Source organism: Lepidochelys kempii, chromosome 2, assembly GCF_965140265.1.
Source record: "Lepidochelys kempii isolate rLepKem1 chromosome 2, rLepKem1.hap2, whole genome shotgun sequence".
In the NCBI taxonomy this organism is placed as follows: domain Eukaryota; kingdom Metazoa; phylum Chordata; order Testudines; family Cheloniidae; genus Lepidochelys; species Lepidochelys kempii.
In genome coordinates this window covers 242,313,422-242,337,738 of record NC_133257.1, presented here as the reverse complement: position 1 = coordinate 242,337,738, position 24,317 = coordinate 242,313,422, and the positions used below count along the sequence as shown (strand labels likewise).

The window sequence follows — 24,317 nt, the reverse complement described above, 5'->3', positions numbered from 1 at the left end:
GTGTCTCCAGCATTCTAAACAGCCTCATTAACACTCACTGGTGGTGTCCTTGCTCAGTGGAGACTCAGAGCTCAGAGGTGCTTTCACATGAGTTCACCTCCCAGGTGGGGGGCAAGAAGGCACCTTGCTCGTTCCTCCAGCTGCTCACTGTGCGCTCTGGCCACTGTTGTTCATTGTGCCACGTTCACTCCATCGCTCTGTTGCCAATGGTCCTGCGCTGCCACCTTCTGCTGCCACCTGCCACTGTGTTCTCTGCGAGTTGGTCTCTTGAGGTTCCACCCAGCTCTCAGTGATTTCAGCTCTCAGTGGGGGAATCTCACTGCTAATGAGACTGGGCCGTCTCTTCCACAGAAATGCTGTCCACAGTAGGTCTAAGCACTTAGACCTGATTATCAGTGATTTCAGCTGTAGTGGTCACTTAACAGAGCAAAAGACTATCTATGGAGCCTAATCAGCTCTGACTTTAAACAGTGGAGAGGGGCAGGTCAAATAATACTTGTGACTCAGCAGACCATCAAGCAAAACACCTATCCCTACCCTCTTTCTTGATGCCCTCAATCAGCACAGGCTAAGTACAGTTCTACTGCCCTTTACTCAGAAAATATGAATAACAACATTTCATATCCCCCCCCTCCCCTGCATTCAAGTGATTTGTACCCCAGCCAAAATCTATCACTTGGGCAACACAGCTCTGTTTGCTGGATACCTAGGTAAATTAGGTGTGAAGGTAAATACAATCTGGTCCTGAAGCCTTTCCCCCCAGCTCATCACTAGCTGTCAGGGAGAGCTCATTTAGATTTTGCTTACAAATCATAATTTGAAATTATTAGGTTGGCCGGCATCACCGAAATGAATGCACTGACGTGATCATAAAAACAACAGCTGTATAAAGAAGCTAGTCTATGTTCATACTTTTCAGCTCTATTATACTTTTTCAGATACACGTATTTTATCATACACTTTATATGCGTTTAAAATGTTTATTAATGTTTTAATTTCAATTCAAATTTCCAAACTATCACTAAATTGGCAACACTGCATGTAACTAGTTCACAAAACTGGGGGTGAGGGTGTTGGGGAAATTTGGGGGGTGTGTGTAGGGAAATCCCTGGGTGAAACAGAAATCTGTAGCCTGGATTCAAAGTGGTACAGGGTTTGAGCTCAGCATATAAAATACCCATTTTCTGGATCTCTGTATGGTTCTTACTCTGTAGGGCATTATATTCCCCCCCTCCCAAACCCAGTTGAGTCGGGCAAGAACGTGCTAATCATCACTAGGGATTTAAATACTGTTTAAAAAGTTAACCCTTTAAACAATTTAAAATATTTCATTTAAACTGTTAACTGATTAAAGGGACGCGCCCCCCAACACCCTCCCCCCCCCTCGGTGTGGCTGGGGCTGATCCAGCCCGCCAGCGTGGCTGAGGCTGGAGCCTCTCCGGCTGTGGTCCCTGAGAGAAGACTCCTCAGAGTCCAAAGTAAAATCTTTGGCTCTGCCCAGAGCACATCACTAGTACTCAGCCTGTGTGCCAGCAGATGTTGGTACCAGCCCCCCTGCCAACACCTGGCCAGTGGGCAATGCAGTGGCCATACTGGAATTCCTGGGAGTTTCACCTGGTGTTGTGTCTCCTCCTCCTTGGACAAGGCTGTCATGGGACCTAGTAGTCGTCTTGTGCAGGATGACTTCAGGGCCCATCAGGACCTTCAGAAGTGGGTTGTGGCGAACTTAGGTCTGGAGATTGAGGAGCTCAAAGCATCAGCAAACGTCTCCTCCCCACTGCTTCTTGCCCTTTCTTTAGGTCAAACAAAGTTAAATGCTGCAGTATAATGCAAGTGGATTACACTTCAGTTTCAACAGAATGCTCAGAATAGTGACCAGATCTGGTCTCTGCTTTTCTTTTCCATGGGTCCTAAATTCCATTCACTAAAATGGTCACAACTGTTAGCTGTTAGTACCCACTGTTTAATGTCTGGTGTAATTTTTAAGGACCAGGTGATGTGTCTTAACTGCATGCAACAACTTGGTCATGAAGATTTTGTTCTGTTCTAAAGAATTATCTTCTGATTGTCAGTCCAATTACAAAATATTTGGTCAAACTTTGTGCATCTTGTATTATTTTGTTAATCACTGCTATTTTCAGTTTCCAGAAAGCCTGCAGCTGGTGTGGTTATACAATTCGACCTGTCTACTCCCTCTCCAGCAATCAGCTGGATAATGGGGGCTGAGTTTCTTTTAAAATAAATTTGTCCAGTGGAGTTGCTGTTCTTGCTCCTGGAACATAGTGATATTTTTAATAATTTTTCTTCTTTAATTAGATACCTAGCTTCTGATTGTACTTCTCTGTTAATCCGCCAGAAGAGTGTTCATAAGCATTAGCCCTTATTAGGTTCCAATAGTTTGTAGATCAGTTCTCAATGAGTTGATTTTCCCACTGTTTTTTCTTCTTCTGAGAGTAAAGACCTTAAAAAACTTATCTTGAGGTCCAGTTTATAACTGGCTTTAAATTCTTCAAAAATTAACATCTTCCTATTTCCATAGGATTGAAAAATAAATAATAGCCTAGTTTTCTCTGCTGAAAAACTTCTAACGCTGTAGAGATTCAGGAAGTGCATGAAACTCAGTGCATCTAACTTGGAAGACTAGAGAGCTGAATTGTCCATGCTGGGATTTGAAACTTCAGTTCCAGGAAGTTTTGACACTTAAAACTTGAGACTAATGTAAACCTTTTAAAAAATAAAATAGATTTCGGTTAAGGTTAATTGTCTGAAGTCTTTACTTGTGGGAGTTGAAACTGTCTTTACTTGTGGCTCTACCCGTTATTATGAATAGCTCTGCTTTTAACTCTTGATTAGTTTAGATATGTGCTTATGTGCACCCACCAGTTATGGTGGCAAAACACAGTCCATTTGACTAAGACATGGTCATACTTAACCAAATATAGTCTCCAACTGTTGATCAAGTTACTGCAATATTTGTCCACATGGTCATTTACCTGTTGTTCAGTAGTTTCCTTTGAATCTCATCTGTCATGTCCTAGATACTTGGCTGTGGGTGAAGAGCACAAAGCACAAGTTGGGGCCAGGAAAATGGTGTAAAAATAGCCAGATGTTCTCATTCTGAACTACCCTATCTCAAGCTCACTGTATGCAGGGCCTCATCAGCTGTGAATGACTCTGTAGGGCTGAAACATCGGACCGAAACCTCACAAGACAGAGGTCTCCTAACTTCTGTGCTTTCCCCCACCCCCCAGCTGTACCATCTATGCTGTCAGCAGGGATGAAGTGGTATGGAACTCTGTTCATCAGCTCTACAGCACCGGAAGATCCTTCTTTTGCACTAACATAATTCTCCCAGGACTAGATACTCTGGGCTCACAGACAAAATCTGCCAGATCCTTAAACACATTAGCACCCAGCTGCCACACTTCAATAACATACTTCTTACAGCTCAGGATCAGGAAAGATGGAAATCTTTTTATAATAAAAATGGAATTGCTGGCAGGAAGGAGGGGTTGTACTTCTGTGTCCCTAATATAGAAAGAGTAGAATGTATAGGGCGAAGGTTTCTAATTTATAGCTTTTTTTTTTTTTTTTTAAACGACTTCCCAGTCAGCAATAATTCCCAGCCTCTGAATTGAGGCCTTCTCTCCCTCAGGGTGGTTCCAGCTTACCAGATAATAGTTTTCTAACTTAACCATAAAGTGATGGCATTGAAAATGTAGTCTAAGTACATAAGCTCCTTAAATGTGACAGAAGCACTGATTCAGTGACACCTTTCCATGATTTTTTTTATATTTGATTTCCCCACCCTCCCCACCCAGTTCTTTGACTTTTAAAACTTTCTGTAATTCATTATTAGACGTACCGTTTCTAGTGGTTATTTAAAAGGCACCTTAGCTACAGAAGCGAATCAATATTTACAGTGCATTAGTGCCACAGAGAATTTGAAGCCTTGTGATTAGAGTTCATTGCTGTTTTATCCAATCTTCAAAGAAACCACAGACATCAAATGCTATCAGCTGTCATCCTGGAATCAGTGACATTGCATTGGTCCCATGCGCACTTCATCTGGTGGTTTAATTATTGAAGCTCATTTTTTAAATTTTTTTCTTTTAATATTTCAGAGTATATCCTTTTGAAATCTATAAAATAGGTAAACCAGAAAATTATAACCAACACTACTTTAATAGAAAATCCAGTCAATATATTCTTTTTTTATGACCATCACAATTGGGTAGGAGGAGTTTTTGAAATTGCAATATCAGCAAAGTGTAGATGGAGATGATACTTATAACTTGCAGTAATTATGGGGTGGTGGAGATTAATCTGTTGGAATAGCTGTGGTGAAAAGTTGTGTTTTAGCAAGGGGTGTGCGATAGAGCTACACTGGCTTGCCACCTGTGTTCCAAGAATGCAAAAAGTGTAATGTTAAAACTTACATATGTGTAACCTGGAAATACCTGTAATATGTGCTTAAGCAATTATGTTTCATAATTCATTGTTTGGCAGAGTCTGGATATTAACACCTATCACTTTTATGTTTAAACATGGAATCAATCTGGGAAAGACCTCATGCTGGCTGTGTACATGTCAGCGGTAGTTACTTAGCAAGTAATATCTTCTCGTTAGCAAACAAGACTCTTTCCTCTCTCCTCCCCTCTCCCCAGCCCTTTAGGAAAGTGTCTAAGAAATGACTGAAAATGCCTCCTTCAGCAAGCTTGTCACTAAGTGTATTATATACTGTCCTCGTTACATTAATTTTTTTCTGATGCACATTAATATTTGGGATTCCTTGTTTGTGGAAAAGCTACCACTCTTTAGCAAGGTGTAAGTGATTATGTTTTGCTGCAGAGAGGCAATAAAGTGTTAATTGCCATCTCTTTCAGAAAAGTAGTCTTGAGTAGAATTTCATGTTCTTTCCATGCTTAAATTCAGCTTAATTTACTCTGCTTATAACAGTTCATTGAAAAATCATCATATAAAGTAATTTGTAGGGAGAAAATGAAAAAAGAGGGACGGCATGCCAGCAAGTATCTATTGGATTTCTAATCTCAAATATTGCTTATAGCAAGTGAACAAAGTGGTTACATGGCTGTAAGTTATCGGTGCATGTAGTAGGATTAACCCTGGAGAAATATATTCTGGTGACTGCTGTTTGGAACTGAAATATAGATTGGCATTTTTCTTAAGTGGCACAACTCTTACCACAGAACCACTTGCCTGACCAGGCTAATCTAATAAATGAGAGATGATGTTCAGAGCTAAGACAAGAGCTTAGATACCTTTGTTAATGTGGTCACTTCATTACACTTTGTGGTGGTGATTCCTGTGACTACAGCTGTGTCATCTTTGTTATACGGATCTCTTGGGATTCCACAGTGTTTCTTTTATTATGCTTACCATCTAGAGGAAATCTGATGCTTAAGTCATTGGTAAGCCGCTGGAAGTAAAGTTTTTAAAGCCATTGCAAGTTGAAAACGAAAACACACTGTATTTGAGATGGTGTGCTGAAGGAGTAGATGCATATTTAATATTCAGAAATCAGTTAAAACAAGTAAGGTAACTTCAGTGTGTATATGCTGTTCTGTAGGATATAATTGATCCTTCTTGAAATAAGCCTCTAATTACTTTACTTCTGTTTTGATTTTATTGAATACTGTACATCATTAGCAGAAAACATTTATATCTGTGCTGAAGTAAAACTATTGTGAAAATCTTGGAGTGTAAGAAAATTGTAAGGTTTTGAAAGAGGAAACAAACCAATCTAATGGTAGTGAAAAAATATTTATTGATTTTTCTTTTTTGCTATGTTCCACAGTAGTGCTCATTACAAAATATGATAATTGCTGTTGGGTACAACTCACAGTGAATGCTTTTTAAAGACAGGAAATCATGTTGCTAAACAAATATTCTTGCACTATAAATTCTGGAGGGCAGGAATTCTCTCCGTCTGTGTGACGCTATAACACCACCCAAAACAGAATTTCAGTGCTGATCAGGGCCTCTGTGTGCTAGCGTATAAAATGACATTGCAGAGCCTGGAAAATCCACTTGTTGAATTCCTGCTATTCGATTTTTTTCTGCTGAATGTGTGTGGGACACATGCCGTCAACCTCTGTAGAATCTAATCTTTCCTGTCAAAGGAAAAGCTGGTTATGGTTCTAGCCCTACAGTTCTGAAGATCACTTTCTGAATACGGACCAGATGTAAGTCAGTGTAGTGCTTCAGGCTGCTCCACTGATTCTGCTGCTGTGAGTGCTCAGTGTTCTCATGGGTTTTTTTTTTTTGCCAGTTATTATTTCTCTTACTCAGAACCCTGCAAACAGAAAGAAACTGGCAAAAATCATTAGCGAGACAAGGTGGGTGCAGTAGTATCTATTACTGGACCAACGTCTGTTGGTGAGAGAGACAAGCTTTTGAGCTACATGGAGCTCTTCCTCAGGTCTGGGAACTCAAGAGTGTCACAGCAAAATACAAGGATGAACATTCAAGGTGAAGTGGCCCATTAACACCCCTGTAGTCATAGGACAAAAAGGGGGGTTAATAGGTTATAGATGGTTAGTTGGTGTTATAGATAAGCCATAAATGTAGCGTCTTTGATTTTTAGTGTCTAGCAAAGTTATGAATTTAAGCTCCCAGACTTGTCTTATGAAAGTGTTGTACAGGTTTCTTTTAAGGATGAGGACTGAGAGGTCAGATATAGAGTGAGCTTTTGGTGAAAAGTTTCAGAGTAGCAGCCGTGTTAGTCTGTATCCACAAAAAGAAAAGGAGTACTTGTGGCACCTCAGAGACTAACAAATTTATTTGAGCATAAGCTTTCGTGAGCTACAGCTCACTTCATCCAATGAAGCTCACGAAGGTTATGCTCAAATAAATTTGTTAGTCTCTGAGGTGCCACAAGTACTCCCTTTTTTGGTGAAAAGTGTTTCACCCACAGTGTGTTAATGGTCCACTGCACCTTGAATGATCCCTTAGACTGTGTGCTAACTACTTATGTTAAACTGTGTATTCCACCTTGTATTTCGCTGTGACACTCTGAGACCATGTGAAAAAAACACCCCGACCAACATACGTTTTGTTCGCATAAGCTCTCGTGTGCACAGTGCTATGTCGGCGGGAGACGCTCTTCTGCCAACATGGTTACTGCCACTCGTGGAAGGTGGTTTTATAATGTTGATGGGAGAGCTCTCTCCCATCAGCATAATGCAACTACACGGGCGCTTTTACAGTGGCACAGCTGTATCAATACAGCTGTGCTGCTGTGAGCTTGTAAGTGTAGTTATAGCCTGAGTACCTTTCCCAGACCTGAGGAGGAGCTCTGTGTAGCTCAAAAACTTGTCTCTTTGAGGGCAGGTCCACAACAACACTACAGATGACAAAAATCATGTCCATCTCACTCCATTGTTAAATGGGAAAGCATCGAATGGCACCAGAGGCAGGCAATGGGGGCTGTTTGGGGAGGAGGGAAAAAAGGAGGGTTGGTAGATAGGGTTACCCGATCATATATCATATGATCATAGAATCATATTGTTTCTTGACTTTAGCAAAGCTTTTGACACGGTCTCCCACAGTATTCTTGTCAGCAAGTTAAGGAAGTATGGGCTGGATGAATGCACTATAAGGTGGGTAGAAAGCTGGCTAGATTGTCGGGCTCAACGGGTAGTGATCAATGGCTCCATGTCTAGTTGGCAGCCGGTATCAAGTGGAGTGCCCCAAGGGTCGGTCCTGGAGCCGGTTTTGTTCAATATCTTCATAAATGATCTGGAGGATGGTGTGGATTGCACTCTCAGCAAATTTGCGGATGATACTAAACTGGGAGGAGTGGTAGATATGCTGGAGGGGAGGGATAGGATACAGAAGGACCTAGACAAATTGGAGGATTGGGCCAAAAGAAATCTGATGAGGTTCAATAAGGATAAGTGCAGGGTCCTGCACTTAGGACGGAAGAATCCAATGCACCGCTACAGACTAGGGACTGAACGGCTAGGCAGCAGTGCTGCAGAAAAGGACCTAGGGGTGACAGTGGAAGAGAAGCTGGATATGAGTCAGCAGTGTGCCCTTGTTGCCAAGAAGGCCAATGGCATTTTGGGATGTATAAGTAGGGGCATAGCGAGCAGATCGAGGGACATGATCGTTCCCCTCTATTCGACATTGGTGAGGCCTCATCTGGAGTACTGTGTCCAGTTTTGGGCCCCACACTACAAGAAGGATGTGGATAAATTGGAGCGAGTCCAGCGAAGGGCAACAAAAATGATTAGGGGTCTAGAACACATGACTTATGAGGAGAGGCTGAGGGAGCTGGGATTGTTTAGCCTGCAGAAGAGAAGAATGAGGGGGGATTTGATAGCTGCTTTCAACTACCTGAAAGGGGGTTTCAAAGAGGATGGCTCTAGACTGTTCTCAATGGTAGCAGATGACAGAACGAGGAGTAATGGTCTCAAGTTGCAGTGGGGGAGGTTTAGATTGGATATTAGGAAAAAAATTTTCACTAAGAGGGTGGTGAAACACTGGAATGTGTTACCTAGGGAGGTGGTAGAATCTCCTTCCTTAGAGGTTTTTAAGGTCAGGCTTGACAAAGCCCTGGCTGGGATGATTTAACTGGGAATTGGTCCTGCTTCGAGCAGGGGGTTGGACTAGATGACCTTCAGGGGTCCCTTCCAACCCTGATATTCTATGATTTTATGCTGAAGACTCCTTGTAGTATAATAAGTGGATCTGGAAAAAATTAAATCATTTTTCAGGAGGGACCTAGTATGAGAGATCACCAAGGGTTCAGGAATGCAAGCCAACTGCCTAGCATATATAATAAAGATTTCTTTCCTACAGTTCTTCCTACCTGCTGCATTCAATTATTGCTAATGAAATAGTTCCCTCATCCCGCCTGCCAACCGCTGCAGCTGGAAGGCTGGGGAGTAGGGTACGGTAACAGATATATCCCTGTTGCAGCAGCCAGGAGATTGGGCGCGGGATAGAGTAAAGAGGACACTTAACCCAAGAGGCTTTGAAGGGAGAGGAGAAGTGTGTGTGTGCGTGCGTGCGTCTGCTCCTTTTCAGTGGAGAGAGGGGGGCTGCGGGGCTTCAAACGTATTGGGTATTTATTAGCTGGTGACTGATTTGAAAGGTGGCGCTCCCAAGAGTCAGCACCTTGTAGAAACCCCAGCTCCCATCCCTTTTCCTAGCAGATAAGAGGAGGGGACTGGCTTCTCAACAGGGCTTTTCTCTCAGACAAGGCAGCCCTTCCCGCATTTTGTAGTGGCTTCTGGCTAACTGGCTTCATCTCCTGGGTAGTTGGTTTCTATTACATTTTTAAATAGCTGCAGGTAGTTTCTTTGAGGCCTCAGGTTGGTCAATTGATTAAAAAAAACCCTTCTGAAGTAAAAGGTGCTTAAGATATTGCGATCGTGCTTATAAAACCAAAAAGTAGCTTCAAATATTTCACTCTTTGGACCCACTCAGTCCTTGTCTTCTCTTCAGAGACTGCTAAGCAGGGAGTAATTGGTGGTGGTTTTCAAGAAATAGACCCATGTCCGCTAGGCAGTTGCCTGAGGTCAGAAACTAGCCAGTCTGTGCAAACTTCTTTTGGTCACAACCAGTTATCTGAGTTTTAAAATATATTTTTTTGTATGTGGAAGAATATTCAGTTTACTTGTTGTTTATTTAGTTTATTTTATTCCTTCAGATATGCCTCTTCATGTACGGCGTAGCAGTGACCCCGCATTGATTGGCCTTTCGACCTCTGTAAGCGATACTAATTTTTCTTCAGAAGAACCTTCCCGAAAAAACCCCACAAGATGGTCCACAACAGCAGGCTTCCTTAAGCAGAACACCCCTGGGATGCCCAGTAGTCATGACAGAAAGGTACGTTTTTGTTTATCTGTGTGTAAGGTTGTGTCTGATATATGAGCAGTATGTCTTCGTTCCAGGGACACAATTTTATTACTTTCCCTTAGTTTCAACCTTTATATCCTCTTCATCCAGTGGACGTGAAATGCCACCAGAATAACCCTTTTCATGGTAGGATGTGCTGTGTTCTTAAGGATATTGTCACTTATATTCACTAATGGCTTGATGTTTGCTATAATTTTCTTTGGAGCTTTGAGTGCTCAGCGCTTCTGTAAAGCAGGGCCTAAATGCTATCAAGCAGTTTTCCTCAATTCTGAATGAGCCACCTCTGCAATGTGCCTGATTTTCACCAATCTCCTCTTATATCCTGATGTTGCCCTCCGGAATCTCTGTAGGATAACACAGAGCACGATAGGCATGCCAACCAGCTGTTTCATTTTATCTTTCTATTGTAGCAAATAAACATTTCGAGTGTTCAATTTCAGAATGACTACTGGAGTAATACAAAGAAGAAATTGCAACTGTTGTATTCACTGGATAACTTAATTAAAGTGGAAACAGTCAGGTTCACAGTATTTTTTTTTCTACTTCATTTAGAATTCACTGTCTCTACTTGAGCTATACTGGTAACTAAAGAAACCACCATGAATCTTGTTTCTGCACGCAAGTTATTTTTTTTAAACCAAAAAGATTAGTTATTTTTTGTTTTGTACAGTCGTCTGTTATCTTTTCTCTCCCCTACCTGTGACAGTGAAGAAGATGTTCATGTTGTCTAACTTTACATTTCTAATAGAAATTAATTACCCAGATAAGAAGTTACATTTTTGGTTACTATTGTGACTATACTGCACAAATTGAAAAGGATAGAACATCTGAAATCTGATATTTTAAATTTTTTTCTTTCTCAAATAGGTGGTTTGGTTAATCACAGCACTAGATTTCAAATGCTACATTACTAGATTAAATCTTATATAAAACAGCAGAAATGCAGCAGAGTCGGGGCTATGTCCTCTGACAAAGACATATGTTTTTTGCAAAAGAACTCTCCTTTCTCTTGTGGTATTCTTCCATCTATTTAAAAATAAAAATCCTGTCTATAAAAAGGATCTACAGTGAAGTATCATGCAGTGAGTATAAATGTCTAGAGCCAAATTTTTAAAGGCGCCTCAGTCTGGTTCTGCAATTGACTGTGTGTGCAAATTATAGCATGTAGATGTCTACTTGATCTGCAAGTCAAATCTGATAGTTAAATGTCTAATTTTTGTCACTTGCACCTGTGCTTGATTGTGAACACAACATTAGAAACCATTTTGAAAAATTTGGTTTTTGATGTTTTAATAAAAAGAACAAAATGGGTTAGAGAATTATCTATGCAAAATGCTAACATTTTCCATTGATTTATCTGAAATGATAATGAGATTATACCTCATTACTCAAGAAACATGGATATTGAAAAGAGGGCCATACATAGCATGAAGAGGAGCCTCCCTGAGTGTCTCAAGCTAGCATTTGGAGGGATTTAAAGAGCAACCAAGCTTCCACTTCAGGCTCCGTGCATCATTAGCTGTTCAGCATGTACTTACTCTTGATTTTCATGAAAATATTTGAAGTGCACTGAAGCGTGGCATCACTGGAAATAAACATGGTGACCAAGGTGGAAAGGAATTCAGTTGATCTAATGTAGTGATGGGAAGCTGGACACACGAGAGCATTAAATCAAGAAGATGGGAGAGAATTAGTGTAGGTTAGTACAGCAGATATTGATAATGTATCTTTTAAAATGCTTTTTCTTACATAGCATCTGCATTAATCTTCCAAGTGAAGCAGATCACTCGGAGTATTAGTTTCTGGCAGTAAGATGTTGCAAACAATTGAAAGTAAACAATATAGTCAGCTGCTCATGTAAACATTTTGTGCATTAACCTCATTCTGAGTGCAGTTACATTAAAGCTGTTCTGTTCATTCCCTCTGGGGCACCTGGCATTAGCCACTGTCAGAACACAGGATACTGGGCTAGATGGACCTGGGCTAGATGGACCTTTGGTCTGACCCAGTATGGCTGTTCTTTTGTAAATAGATTTTTATTTTAGTGTATTCATAAATATCTCTTATTGCCAGTCCAAAAATGTTAGTCCACGTTTTGCAGAGAATCCCAGTTATGGCTCTTAAGAATTTCTGATAAGTATTTTTCTGAATCTCCTGTCCATTACCAATTTTATAAAATTGTTGCTACAAACGTTTATTTCATTTGTGTCAATATAAAATGTACAAATGTATCAGTTTTGACGTCCTTGTCATCAGATAGCTCTGGAGGACTGATACTGAGCTCTTGCAACATGTAAAACTTCTTGCCGAAGAGATTTTCATACATACTTAGACTGTCTGGCCAACAGGAACCTACCACTTTTTAATATTAAGGTTTCTTCTCTATCCATTCAGATAATGACTGGAGATGGAACTGTCTTGTTCCAAACTGTTTCATTGCATATGTACGGCAAGTACAATTCAAGAAAAGTAGTCAGAATGCTCTTAGTTTTCTGCTTTGTGTATGGGATTAGAGGTAACACCCATCTATCCTGTATGGGCAACTGGCACTGGATAGTGTTTTCATTGCAGTCCCACCTTCTGGCTGTCTTACAACTGCTGTGACATACTTTCTTACTATTCCTGTGCTGCAGCTTGCTGCTCTGCTCCCTACAGTGTCTGTGCTTCTGCTGTAGAGTTGCGAGGAAAGCAAGGAGAAGATGACAGCTCCCATCCACTGATCCTAAACAGTGGTGTTAGCTACTTAGGTTATACTTCTAAGTATATGAGTGGGTAAGAGGTGAAATGTCTGATAAGTGGAGACTCCATAGAGTTGGGAGGAAAGACTACTTCCAGGGCAGCAGGGAACATCATATATCAGGTGGAAAGGTTTATTTCTCATGGGCATAGGGAGGACTCCAGGGTAGGGTTTGCATCCTCCTGGATAGGCAGGATTTGGAACACCAAGACAGCAGTAAGGCTCCCAAGGTGAATGGAAGAGGGGAGAAGGCAGTGGGGTTGCCACTGTCCCAACAAGACTACAGGGAGTCAGGATGTGGGAAGACAGCCTTCAGGCAGTAAGAAGTAAAGGGTGGTAGGTTTCTTGGGAAGAGGGAAAGGGGAAAAGAATGAGATGTTCCACAAGGACTGTGGGGAAAAATCAGGTTTACAGCTGCTTTTAGGCACCCCCAAAGGCCTGGCTTGGAGGTAGCAGGTAGCCAGGCTCTTTCTTGTACCCGGGAAACAATTATAGGCAGTGAGTCATGGGGGGTGGGGGTGGGGTGGGGTGGTATCCAGGTCCCTGACAGGAGACCTTTATAGGTTTGAATGAGCTTTGAACTTTAGGATGCTTTGGAAGCAAACCTAGACTGAACCTTTTGGATTCTTCCCTCTCTGTATTCTGTGTGCTATAGCGATGTTCCATTGACATGAAGAAACATCACCATGTAATATTGCGATGTCACAATAAACTGTAGTGGGGTGGAAAAGGAGAGTTTTGGTGGATTTCTGTTCTTTGTCTTGGCAATAGGGGAAAGCCGCCTGAAATCTATATTAGTTTTAAAGTGTTCCCAGTTGAGAGGCTCTTTAGATACACTGCCTGGTGAACCCCAGGGCTTCTATTTATTTGAAGATTTATTTCTGGAGATAGATTGTAATGCTGGCAACTACACTCAGATGAGTAATCCCCACCTCCGTGAGTAATCTTATTGAAGTAATTAGAGCGACTCTTCTGAATAAGTGTTTACAGGATAGGGTCCATATTTGTCAATACCTGCACACACTAACTTTCTCTGTATTCCTTTCACCAACTTATTTTGATTAATTTTGGAATATTTTTTCTTATATTTGGTACATCTACATTCCCAGTAATTAAAGGCTCAAGTTAGTTCTTTAGGTCTTACTCCCTCAAGTTATTAAATTAAAAGAAAGTTGTTAATAAAAATACTTCCCAGATTTTCCCATGTCATTGGTTTGAAAACTGTAATTTTGACTTGTTTCTTTAGTCCTCCTGACAAAAATAAAATAATAATCTTACGTGCATTTTCTGCCACAGTAAAATACCATATGAAAGTTTGATTTGTGAATAATTGTTACACATTGAATCACAAACTTAAAAAATAATAAACCACTATCCTAGCCCCATGGCACAAGCCACGAGTTGTGTAGCTTTAGTAATATGTGAGCTGAGATCATGCAAAACACTATCAAGAGGTTTTTTACCCCCCTCAGATGCTGTATCTTGGCTGCCTGTGCCAAACACATTACCATACTATATGAACACTGAGTGTAGTATCTTATGTCTAATGCTGATTACAAGGTAATTCAGCCCTTTTCTTCTTAGTGTGCTCAGCAGGTACATTTTTGTTTGTGCCTCTATGACAGTGAGGAATGAGGTGGCATTACTAAATATCAAACCTGCTTTGATTCTTTGTCACTTAAATGCTCAAGGTTTGTCTGGTAACCTCATCTGCTTCACACAAAAGTATGGCATGGACATTTGGTTTCTAAAGACATTACCCTAATGTGATTTTCTGGAGTAGAATTATATATCGTTGCATTAAGGATCAACACTGCTGCCATAACCCGAAAAAGTGAAAATGTGTGCTTCGAAGAAATAGAGATCAAGAGGGAGCAGTGAAAAGGAAAAATGAAAATGCATTGACTTGCTTGCGTTTTCTCTTTCTCACATTCGTCTACCCAAAGCAAAGCAAACTGCATGTAGCATGATCTGCAGGGGTGGATCAGTAACAGCAAACACACAGCTGAGTTTATTTGGTGTGCAAGTTTTTTTCTATTTGTATTTGCCATTTAGTCAGCAGCCAGTTTTTTTTAGTGTGGTCACCTTCATGTGCCTCACCGAAGGAAAGAATGGCCTATCTATATGAATAAATTAAGCAATCTTTGCTGTCTTTTTGGTTAGGAATCTCATTTGTAAACTGGGAAGGGAGGTAGTTAATGTGGGAAGCAGTTTGGGTACGGGAGGGGTTCGAGCTCTGGCTGGGGGTGTGGGTTCTGGGCTGGGGCTGGGGATGAGGGGTTTGGGGTATGGGAGGGGGCTCTGGGTTGTCAGGGGGTTGGGGTGCAGGGGGGTTAGGACTCAGTCTGGGAGTGCAGGCTCTGGGGTGGGGCTGGGGATGAGGGGTTTGGGGTGCAGGAGGGGATTCTGGGTTGTGGGGGGCTTAGGGCTGGGCAGGGGTTGGGGCGTGGGCTTACCTCCGGTGGCTCCCAGTCAATGGTGTAGCGGGGGGCTAAGGCAGACTTCCTGTCTTTCCGGGCACCACGGACTGCGCTGCGCCCTGGAAGCAGCAAGCAGGTCCGTCTCCTAGGCGAAGGTGCGTCAGGTGACTTTGTGTGCTGCTCTCACCCGCAGGCCCTTGCAGTTCCCATTGGCTGCGGTTCATGGCCAGTGGGAGTGCAGAGCCTGTTTTCAGGGTGGGGGCAGCATGCGGAGCCCTGTGGCCTCCTCCCCCCATCTAGAAGCCGGACCTGCTGGCTGCTTCCGGTCGCAGCATGGTGCCAGAACAGGTAGGGACTAGCCTTCCTTAGCTCTGCAGCACTGCTGGGTGGACTTTTAGTGGCCCGGTTGGTGGTGTTGACCGGAGCCATCAGGGTCTCTTTTTGACCGGGTGTTCCGGTCAAAAACTGAACACCTGGTCACCCTACCCTATGGGTGCTCCACTGTAGGTGTGTCTGTGTCCCTGCGCTCCTGATTGGAGAATTTTAGTAGCAGTCTGTTCCGCCCACACATGCATTGTTCCTTGCTTGCCAGGAGGCTAGCCAGCTGGTGCGGCCAATCCCTCCTCAGTTCCTCTGAGCCGCTCCTGCTTAGCGATGGAGCTAGAGCTGTCTGTTCACGGATTGTTAACTCCCTTTAGATTTGTCAATTTTAGCTTCTCTTGAAGCATTTTTCTTTGTTACCTTGTTTGTTTTTTGATGGCTATGCCAAAAAAATAAATAGGGTTTGCTTTTTGCCAAACTTTTGCTTTTTTTTTTTGCTTTTTGCCCGATGCAGGGGGACCCCCCAGGGCAGGGATATGCCCAGCTTCCCAGGCTTCATAAAGTTCCTCAGTTGCAGGGAATCTGTCCCAGTGACTGATGGACACTCACAGTGCATTCACTGCCAGGGAGAAAAGTACAATCCACAAAAGTGTGGTTGGTGCCAGCAACTGAAACCCAGGTCCAGGTAAGACACAGTGTTAAAACTCAAACTCCTGCTCATGGAGTCAGCCCTCCAACCCCAGGAGTCCTGGCAGGAACTCTCCCTGCAACCTTCTGCTTCAAAGGAAGGTGAGCCCAGGGTGACAAGCCACTCACACAAGATCTCTAAGAAATGGTCTGTGAGCCCCCATAGCATGTCCTGATGGAGCTGAAAACTTTCTCTGGCTCTGTCAGTATCATCAGTACTGTTGGCACCATAGCTGCCTAAAACTGGGACCCAGAGCATGCATGGTACTGAACCGACAGAACATGTTGGCCTTCCCAAACACCTGTTAGGCGTGGGCAAAGTAGTACCGGTACCAAGGGGGCATGAAAGGCATAGAAGATCAACCCAGGGGAAGGCTCTGTCAGTACGGACATTGGCATCTGCACTGACCCTGGTGTACGTGACACTGACATACCGTATGGCCAAGTCCGCATCTCTGACTCCATTGTGCATTCCTCTTGGCACCAATAACCACTGCCAGAACCAACACCATCTGCACCATTGGATTGAAGGTGCATGATGGATCTTTTGGTATCCAATACACCGGATTCACCCCCTACTCAGTTCCCTGGTGTTGAGGTTCCCTGGTACTGAGTTCAGTATTTACTGGGTTCCCTGGTACTGAGTTCAGCCAGAGCACTGGACTCGCCAGTGTCTCCAGCTGTGCACTGCCTTTCTCATTGTACTACAAGAAACTTTATTGAACAACTTCCTGATTCTCACAAGGAGCAATCCAAGGCCATAGTCATTGGTGGCTAAAACATTGCTCCAGTCTGCAGTAGATGCTGCTGAGATGATGGCATGCTCGATTTCAACGGCCATTGTTATTAGATGGGCTTCTTGGCTGCATTTGTCTGGCTTCCGTAAAGAAGTTCAAAGCATGGTGAAGGACCTTCCTTTTGAAGGGACAAAGTTATTTGCTGAGAAGACAGACACATCTCTTCACATGTTGAAGGATTCTCAGGCCACTCTTCAATCCCTAGGGATCTATAAACCAGCCTACAGAAGAAAGTTCAAGCCCCGATCATTGCAATATACACACAGAAACAGGATAGATGAATTATTATTGATGCCCACCAATTGGGGTCAAGCAATCCTTGAGCTAGTGGAAAGAGTCAGTAAATGCATGTGTGGGAGTCCCATTTGTTCAGCTTCCCCCAGTGTTGCTCCTGATTACCGATGCATCCCTCATAGGATGGGGTGCACATCTCAGTGGTCTCACGGTGCAGGGCAAATGGTTGTCATCTGAGATACACCTCCACATCAACCCGGTCGAACTCAGAGCAGTCAGAAACGCTTGTGTTCACTTCCCCCCCCACTGATCAGATCCACACACAGTGGTCATGAGAGACAATGTGGCCTGCATGTATTATGTAAACCATCAGGGAGGTGCCAGATCCCGCTCCTTGTGCATGGAAGCATTGAAGTTATGGAACCTAGTGCATTTCCCACAAGGCTTTAATATCTGCAGCCTGTCTGCCAGGAATACACAACATGACAGCAGATTATCTCAGTCACATGTTCTCATTCAGCCCCGAATGGGAAGTAGGTTTGATGGTCCTAAACAATGTATTCCAGTAATGGGGGAGACAGACAGACAGATCTGTTTGCTACTTACCAGAACAAGAAATGGCCTGTGTACTGCGTTAGAGCTGGCATCTGCCAACCCTCCCTGGGGTATGCTTTCTTTCTCTCAAGGGACAAGGGTTTTCTATGCCTTTCATAGAATCATAGAATATCAGGTTTGGAAGGGACCTCAGGAGGTCATCTAGTCCAACCCCCTGCTCAAAGCAGGACCAATCCCCAATTAAATCATCCCAGCCAGGGCTTTGTCAAGCCTGACCTTAAAAACTTCTAAGGAAGGAGATTCTACCACCTCCCCAGGTAACGCATTCCAGTGTTTCACCACCCTCCTAGTGAAAAAGTTTTTCCTAATATCCAACCTAACCCCCCCCCCCACTGCAACTTGAGACCATTACTCCTTGTCCTGTCCTCTTCTACCACTGAGAATAGTCTAGAACCATCCTCTCTGCAACCACCCCTCAGGTAGTTGAAAGCAGCTATCAAATCCCCCTTCATTCTTCTCTTCTGCAGACTAAACAATCTCAGTTCCCTCAGCCTCTCCTCATAACTCATGTGTTCCAGACCCCTAATCATTTTTGTTGCCCTTCGCTGGACTCTCTCCAATTTATCCACATCCTTCTTGTAGTGTGGGGCCCAAAACTGGACACAGTACTCCAGATGAGGCCTCACCAATGTCGAATAGAGGGGAACGATCACGTCCCTCGATCTGCTCGCTATGCCCCTACTTATACGTCCCAAAATGCCATTGGCCTTCTTGGCAACAAGGGCACACTGCTGACTCATATCCAGTTTCTCTTCCATTGTCACCCGTAGGTCCTTTTCCGCAGAACTGCTGCCTAGCCATTCGGTCCCTAGTCTGTAGCGGTGCATTGGGTTCTTCCATCCTAAGTGCAGGACCCTGCACTTATCCTTCTTGAACCTCATCAGATTTCTTTTGGCCCAATCCTCCAATTTGTCTAGGTCCCTCTGTATCCTATCCCTGCCCCAGCGTATCTACCACTCCTCCCAGTTTAGTATCATCCGCAAATTTGCTGAGAGTGCAATCCACACCATCCTCCAGATCATTTAGGAAGATATTGAACAAAACCGGCCCCAGGACCGACCCTTGGGGCACTCCACTTGACACCGGCTGCCAACTAGACATGGAGCCATTGTTCACTACCCGTTGAGCCCGACAATCTAGCCAACTTTCTACCCACCTTATAGTGCATTCATGTAGCCCATACTTCTTTAACTTGCTGACAAGAATACTGTGGGAGACCATGTCAAAAGCTTTGCTAAAGTCAAGAAACAATACATCCACTGCTTTCCTTTCATCCACAGAACCAGTAATCTCATCATAGAAGGCGATTAGATTAGTCAGGCATGACCTTCCCTTGGTGAATCCATGCTGACTGTTCCTGATCACTTTCCTCTCATGTAAGTGCTTCAGGATTGATTCTTTGAGGACCTGCTCCATGATTTTTCCGGGGACTGAGGTGAGGCTGACTGGCTTGTAGTTCCCAGGATCCTCCTTCTTCCCTTTTTTAAAGATTGGCACTACATTAGCCTTTTTCCAGTCATCCGGGACTTCCCCCGTTCGCCACAAGTTTTCAAAGATAATGGCCAATGGCTCTGCAATCACAGCCGCCAATTCCTTCAGCACTCTCGGATGCAACTCGTCCGGCCCCATGGACTTGTGCACATCCAGCTTTTCTAAATAGTCCCTAACCACCTTTTTCTCCACAGAGGGCTGGCCATCTACTCCCCATGCTGTGATGCCTAGCGCAGCAGTCTGGGAGCTGACCTTGTTAGTGAAGACAGAGGTAAAAAAAGCATTGAGTACATTAGCTTTTTCCACATCCTCTGTCACTAGGTTGCCTCCCTCATTCAGTAAGGGGCCCATACTTTCCTTGGCTTTCTTCTTGTTGCCAACATACCTGAAGAAACCCTTCTTGTTACTCTTGACGTCTCTTGCTAGCAGCAGCTCCAGGTGCGATTTGGCCCTCCTGATTTCATTCCTACATGCCTGAGCAATATTTTTATACTCTTCCCTGGTCATATGTCCAACCTTCCACTTCTTGTAAGCTTCTTTTTTATGTTTAAGATCTGCTAGGCTTTCACCATTAAGCCAAGCTGGTCGCCTGCCATATTTACTATTCTTTCGACTCATCGGGATGGTTTGTCCCTGTAACCTCAACAGGGATTCCTTGAAATACAGCCAGCTTTCCCCCATTACTTCTGCTTCTGGCAGGACCCCAGCCCGAGAAGGACCCCAGGTTCTGCCGCTCCACACCGGCCCGCCAGAGGGACCTTGGTTAATGGTTAACTGGTTGAACGATATTTTAATCATTTAAGTGGTTAACTTTTAAAATCGATAATTACATCCCTAGTTCCTTATTTCCCTTACATCAGTAAGAGGGATAGGGGAGATAGCGGCCCTGATAGTGTATTCCCCCTTCCTTTGTTCTTCCGTGAAGGGTCACTTTTTGGCAACATCTGAGGTTGACTCCTAAGGTGATTTCTGCTTTACATATAAACCAGGTTATTGAACTTCCTCCTCTTCCCTCACCTTTTCCAAGGGTATCCCTATATCGGAAATCTGTAGAGCAGCTACCTGGGCATCTGCACACACCTTTGCAGAACACTATGCCATCCTGGGAGATTTAGCTGCAGATGCCAAATTTGGTGCCACTGTGCTGTCATCCATAACAGACTCGCATCTGAAACCCCAGCCTCTAGTAGTGGGCCCTGCTCGGGAGTAGGGTGACGAGATATCCCGATTTTTGGGTCTTTTTCTTATATAGGCTCCTATTACCCTCCTCACCTATCCCGATTTTTCACATTTGTTATCTGGTCAACCTACTCGGGAGTCACCTGCAGTGGAGCACACATCGGAACACTACTTGAAGAAAAAGTAGTAGTTATTCACCTCGTGCAGTAATGATGGTTCTTTGAGATGTGTGTCCCGATGGTGCTCCATGACCCACCCTCCTCTGCTTTGCTTCAGAGTTCTAGTAATTGTCTTGCATTGGAGAAGGAACTGAGGAAGTAATGTTTGCACATGTTGGTTAGCCTTGTGGTAGGCGAGGAGCAGCGCATGCACGGGCCGGACGGACCACGACCAAAACTCTCCAATGAGCAGCGCAGGGACGCAGACACACCTACAGTGGAGCACCCACAGGGGGACACATCTTGAAGAACCATTGTTACTGCACAAGGTGAATAACTTCTTCTCCTTCTCCTTCATGTCCATTCAACTTAGGTAAAAAGAAAAGGAGTACTTGTGGCACCTTAGAGACTAACCAATTTATTTGAGCATGAGCTTTCGTGAGCGATGAAGTGAGCTGTAGCTCACGAAAGCTCATGCTCAAATAAATTGGTTAGTCTCTAAGGTGCCACAAGTACTCCTTTTCTTTTTGCGAATACAGACTAACACGGCTGTTACTCTGAAACCTGTCATTCAACTTAGGTGTGTGTGCTTGCCACATGCACCAGTGCCGGATGTTTTTCCCTCAGCAGTATCCATAGGGGACCGGCTCCGGCGCCCCAGGAGTGGTGTGCACATGCTGCGGTATATAGGGCGCCACCAGTTCCCCCCACCCTCAGTTCCTTGCTGCCAGTGACAGTGCTGGAACTGTTGCTTCTTCAGTTAGTGCTGTAGCTGCTCATTCGTATGAACTAGTTATCGTCTGTATTGGACTGTATATAGTTTTCTATTCGTGTTTATAAATCCCTTAGCTTTAGTTAGAGACTTTGTAGGTCCCGAATGAGACTTTGCCTCAGGAAGGGGCACGCCCCGATCCCCAGGCTTGAAGGCCTGTGATCGCTGCAGGAGGCCCGTGCCCATTAGTGAGTCACATAACAGTTGTCTGCGTTGCTTGGGGAAAGGACATATTAGTGAGAAGTGCAAAATTTGCAAGCCCTTCAAGCCAAGAACTGAGAAGGAGCATGATACTCATTTAAGAGTGCTCCTTATGGAGTCGGCCTTCACCCCGGCACCGGAACAGCGCTCTGACTCGGCACCAAGTATCGTGACCTCTGTGCGCAGCGCCCCGGTGGGTGGGACCATCCACTAGCCGGCACCGGTCCCTATCCGTGGCTCCGACTAAGAAGGCGGGACGAGGCAGGTCTCCAACCTCCCACAACGGAATGGATAAGTCTGGGAGTGAGCAAGGTCCCACACTGGGAAACTCTTCACCCACGTCAGTATCTCAGGCCCAAGCTTCGGGGGAGCGATGTAGCCCAACCCAGTCCTTGCCAGCTACCCCGGATAGTGGCAGAGGCCTCCATAAGTGCCGCATGCTGTCCATGCTGGAAGCCTTGCAGGCCGGTCACGGGGTAAACTCGCGTTCGGACCTCTTCGGTCTCCACTCACCATCCTGCCAGCGCTCGCCCTCCTGTAGCCACTACGCATCTGACCGCAATAGGCAGACAAAGCACAGCTGTATTCGGTCCTTGGACACAGGCAGAGAGGCTTGAGGCGCAGCTCACTGGCCACCGGGTGCAGACCTTTGGAGGCATGTGCCCCCCAACAGGAGTACTAGTCCCAGCACTCAAGGAACCTGTCAAGGGATTGATGGTACCATTCCTTGGACCATCACTGATTCCCTAGGAGGGCGTCACCATGTGCGGGCACTTCCTGGCAGCGGTCCCGCTCAGACTCCTGATCCTGCTCATCAGGTGCGAGATGTGGATTGACAGCTCCAAGCCATTGTGGATCCGTCGAGCGCCGCCGGTCCCTAAGACTCTGCTCCAGATCGGACTCCAGGCGGAGTGACTGGCACCGGTCAGGACAGAGCCACTGTTCTGCTCTGTCCTAGTCACCTGGAAGCGAACGCTCAAGATCCAGCCCTGGTTCGGAGCAAGGTTCCTTGATGGCAGGACAAGTTCTGATATTGGTGGTACCGGCTACATTGTTGGCACCGAAACTGGACCCGTGGCCTCAGGCACAGTGGCCAGCGCTGTGGTACTCATGGAACCCATGGGGGTTAAGCCAGCCCTCCCAGACTGCCTCTTTCTCCTGCCCTCCTCCAGCACACAAAACCTTGGCTGCAAGAACCCTGCAAGTCCAAGAGGGAGCAGAGGATCAAGCCTCTAGGCCACCAGTAGTTGTGGAGGACCTTACGGCACTGGCATCTTCCTCATCATTGCCAGACGAGGCTGTAACAGGGCTCCCTCCCCCAGTTCCTCCTAACGATGCTAAAGCGCACCAGGAACTACTGAAGAGGGTCACTGCCAACCTGGGTCTTCAGGTGGAGGAGCTGGAGGAGCCCTCAGACTCTCTTCGATAACCTCTGCTCCATGGCACCAGCTAGGGTGGCTCCGTCCCTTCATGATGGGGTCTCTATGATCACTAATGCCCTGTGGCAAACTCTCTCCTCCCTGCCACCCATCTCCAAGAGGGCTGAGCGCAAGTACTTTGTGCCATCCAAAGGCCACGAGTACCTATACACCCAACCTGCTCCCAACTCCCTACAGGTAGAATCGGTTAACCACTGGGCATGACAAGGTCAACCTGGGGCTACCCCTAAGAACAAAGATTCCAAGAGACTATACTTGTTTGGGCATAAGGTTTATTGGTCCTCTAGCCTCTAGTTGAGGGTGTCCAACCATCAGGCCCTCTGGGGATGCTATGATTTTAATATGTGGCAAGCCATGTCCAAGTTCAAGGGCTCCCTTCCTGAGGCTTCTAGGAGGATTTCTGGGCTATTATGGAGGAGGCCACAACTATGGCCAGTGTGATACTCCAGGATGCAGCGGACACTGCTTCCTAGCAAAGCTGAAGTTTTGCATGATCTCCCTGGCCTCCATCATCCCCTCCCTGGATCTGGTGGACTGGTATGCCGCCCTTGATCTGAAAGATGCGTACTTTCACATTGCCATCTTCGAGGGACACAGACGCATCCTCCAGTTTATAGTAAGTCCCAAGCACTGTCAGATTGCGGTCCTCCTGTTTGGCCTAGTGACAGCACCGCAGGAATTTACCAAGTGCATGTCGGTGGTGGCTGCCTTCCTCAGACATCGGGGTGTCCAGATCTACCCGTAGCTTGACGACTGGCTAGTCAAGGGCAGAGCCAGGTCCAAAGGATGTCACGATGCTGTTACCCACCTTCTGTCGCCTGGGTCTGTTGGTGAACGACAAAAAATCCACATTAGTTCTGGTATAGAAGATAGAGTTCATTGGAGCAGTGCTCAAGTCGAGGCTGCGCCAGGGTGTTCCTGTTACTGGAGAGATTCAGGTCACTGACGGACCTCATCGCAGAAGTCTCCGCGTTTCTCCTGAACCATGGTCAGGGTTTGCCTTTGCCTACTAGGTCACATGGTCGCATGTACGTATGTGGTGCTCCAGGCCAGGCTCCGGATGCAACCCCTGCAGCAATAGCTGGTGTAGGTCTACTCCCAGTCCAGGGAGCACTAGGAGAAGGTCATCACCATCCCCACAATGGCACTTACCTCGCTGCAATGGTGGACTGACCTCAGGAAAGTCCTGGAAGGAGTTCCCTTCGTCAGCACTCCTCACTCAGTCAAGTTGGTTTCAGACGCCTCGGACCTTGGCTGGGGGGTGCACCTCTGGACCCTCCAGACCCAAGGTATGTGGTCCCCAGGGGAATTGACACTACACATAAATGTCAAAGAGCTCAGGGCAGTACGCAGAGCATGCGCGGTCTTCCTACCTCAC

At 45.1% G+C, this 24,317-nt stretch overlaps 1 protein-coding gene across 14 annotated transcripts in view; it reads left to right on the top strand.

The window, feature by feature from the left end:
• Nucleotides 1-24,317, top strand: part of PARD3 (par-3 family cell polarity regulator) — a 650,009-nt gene that overhangs the window by 271,794 nt on the left and 353,898 nt on the right. For all 14 annotated transcript variants that reach the window (XR_012157609.1, XM_073334436.1, XM_073334432.1 and 11 more), the window contains one exon: nucleotides 9,680-9,858. Coding sequence is in view for 13 of the 14 variants with exons in the window: in XM_073334436.1 (XP_073190537.1) it covers nucleotides 9,680-9,858 (179 nt within the window). In the remaining variant the exon portion in view is untranslated. The remainder of the gene's footprint in view (nucleotides 1-9,679; nucleotides 9,859-24,317) is intronic.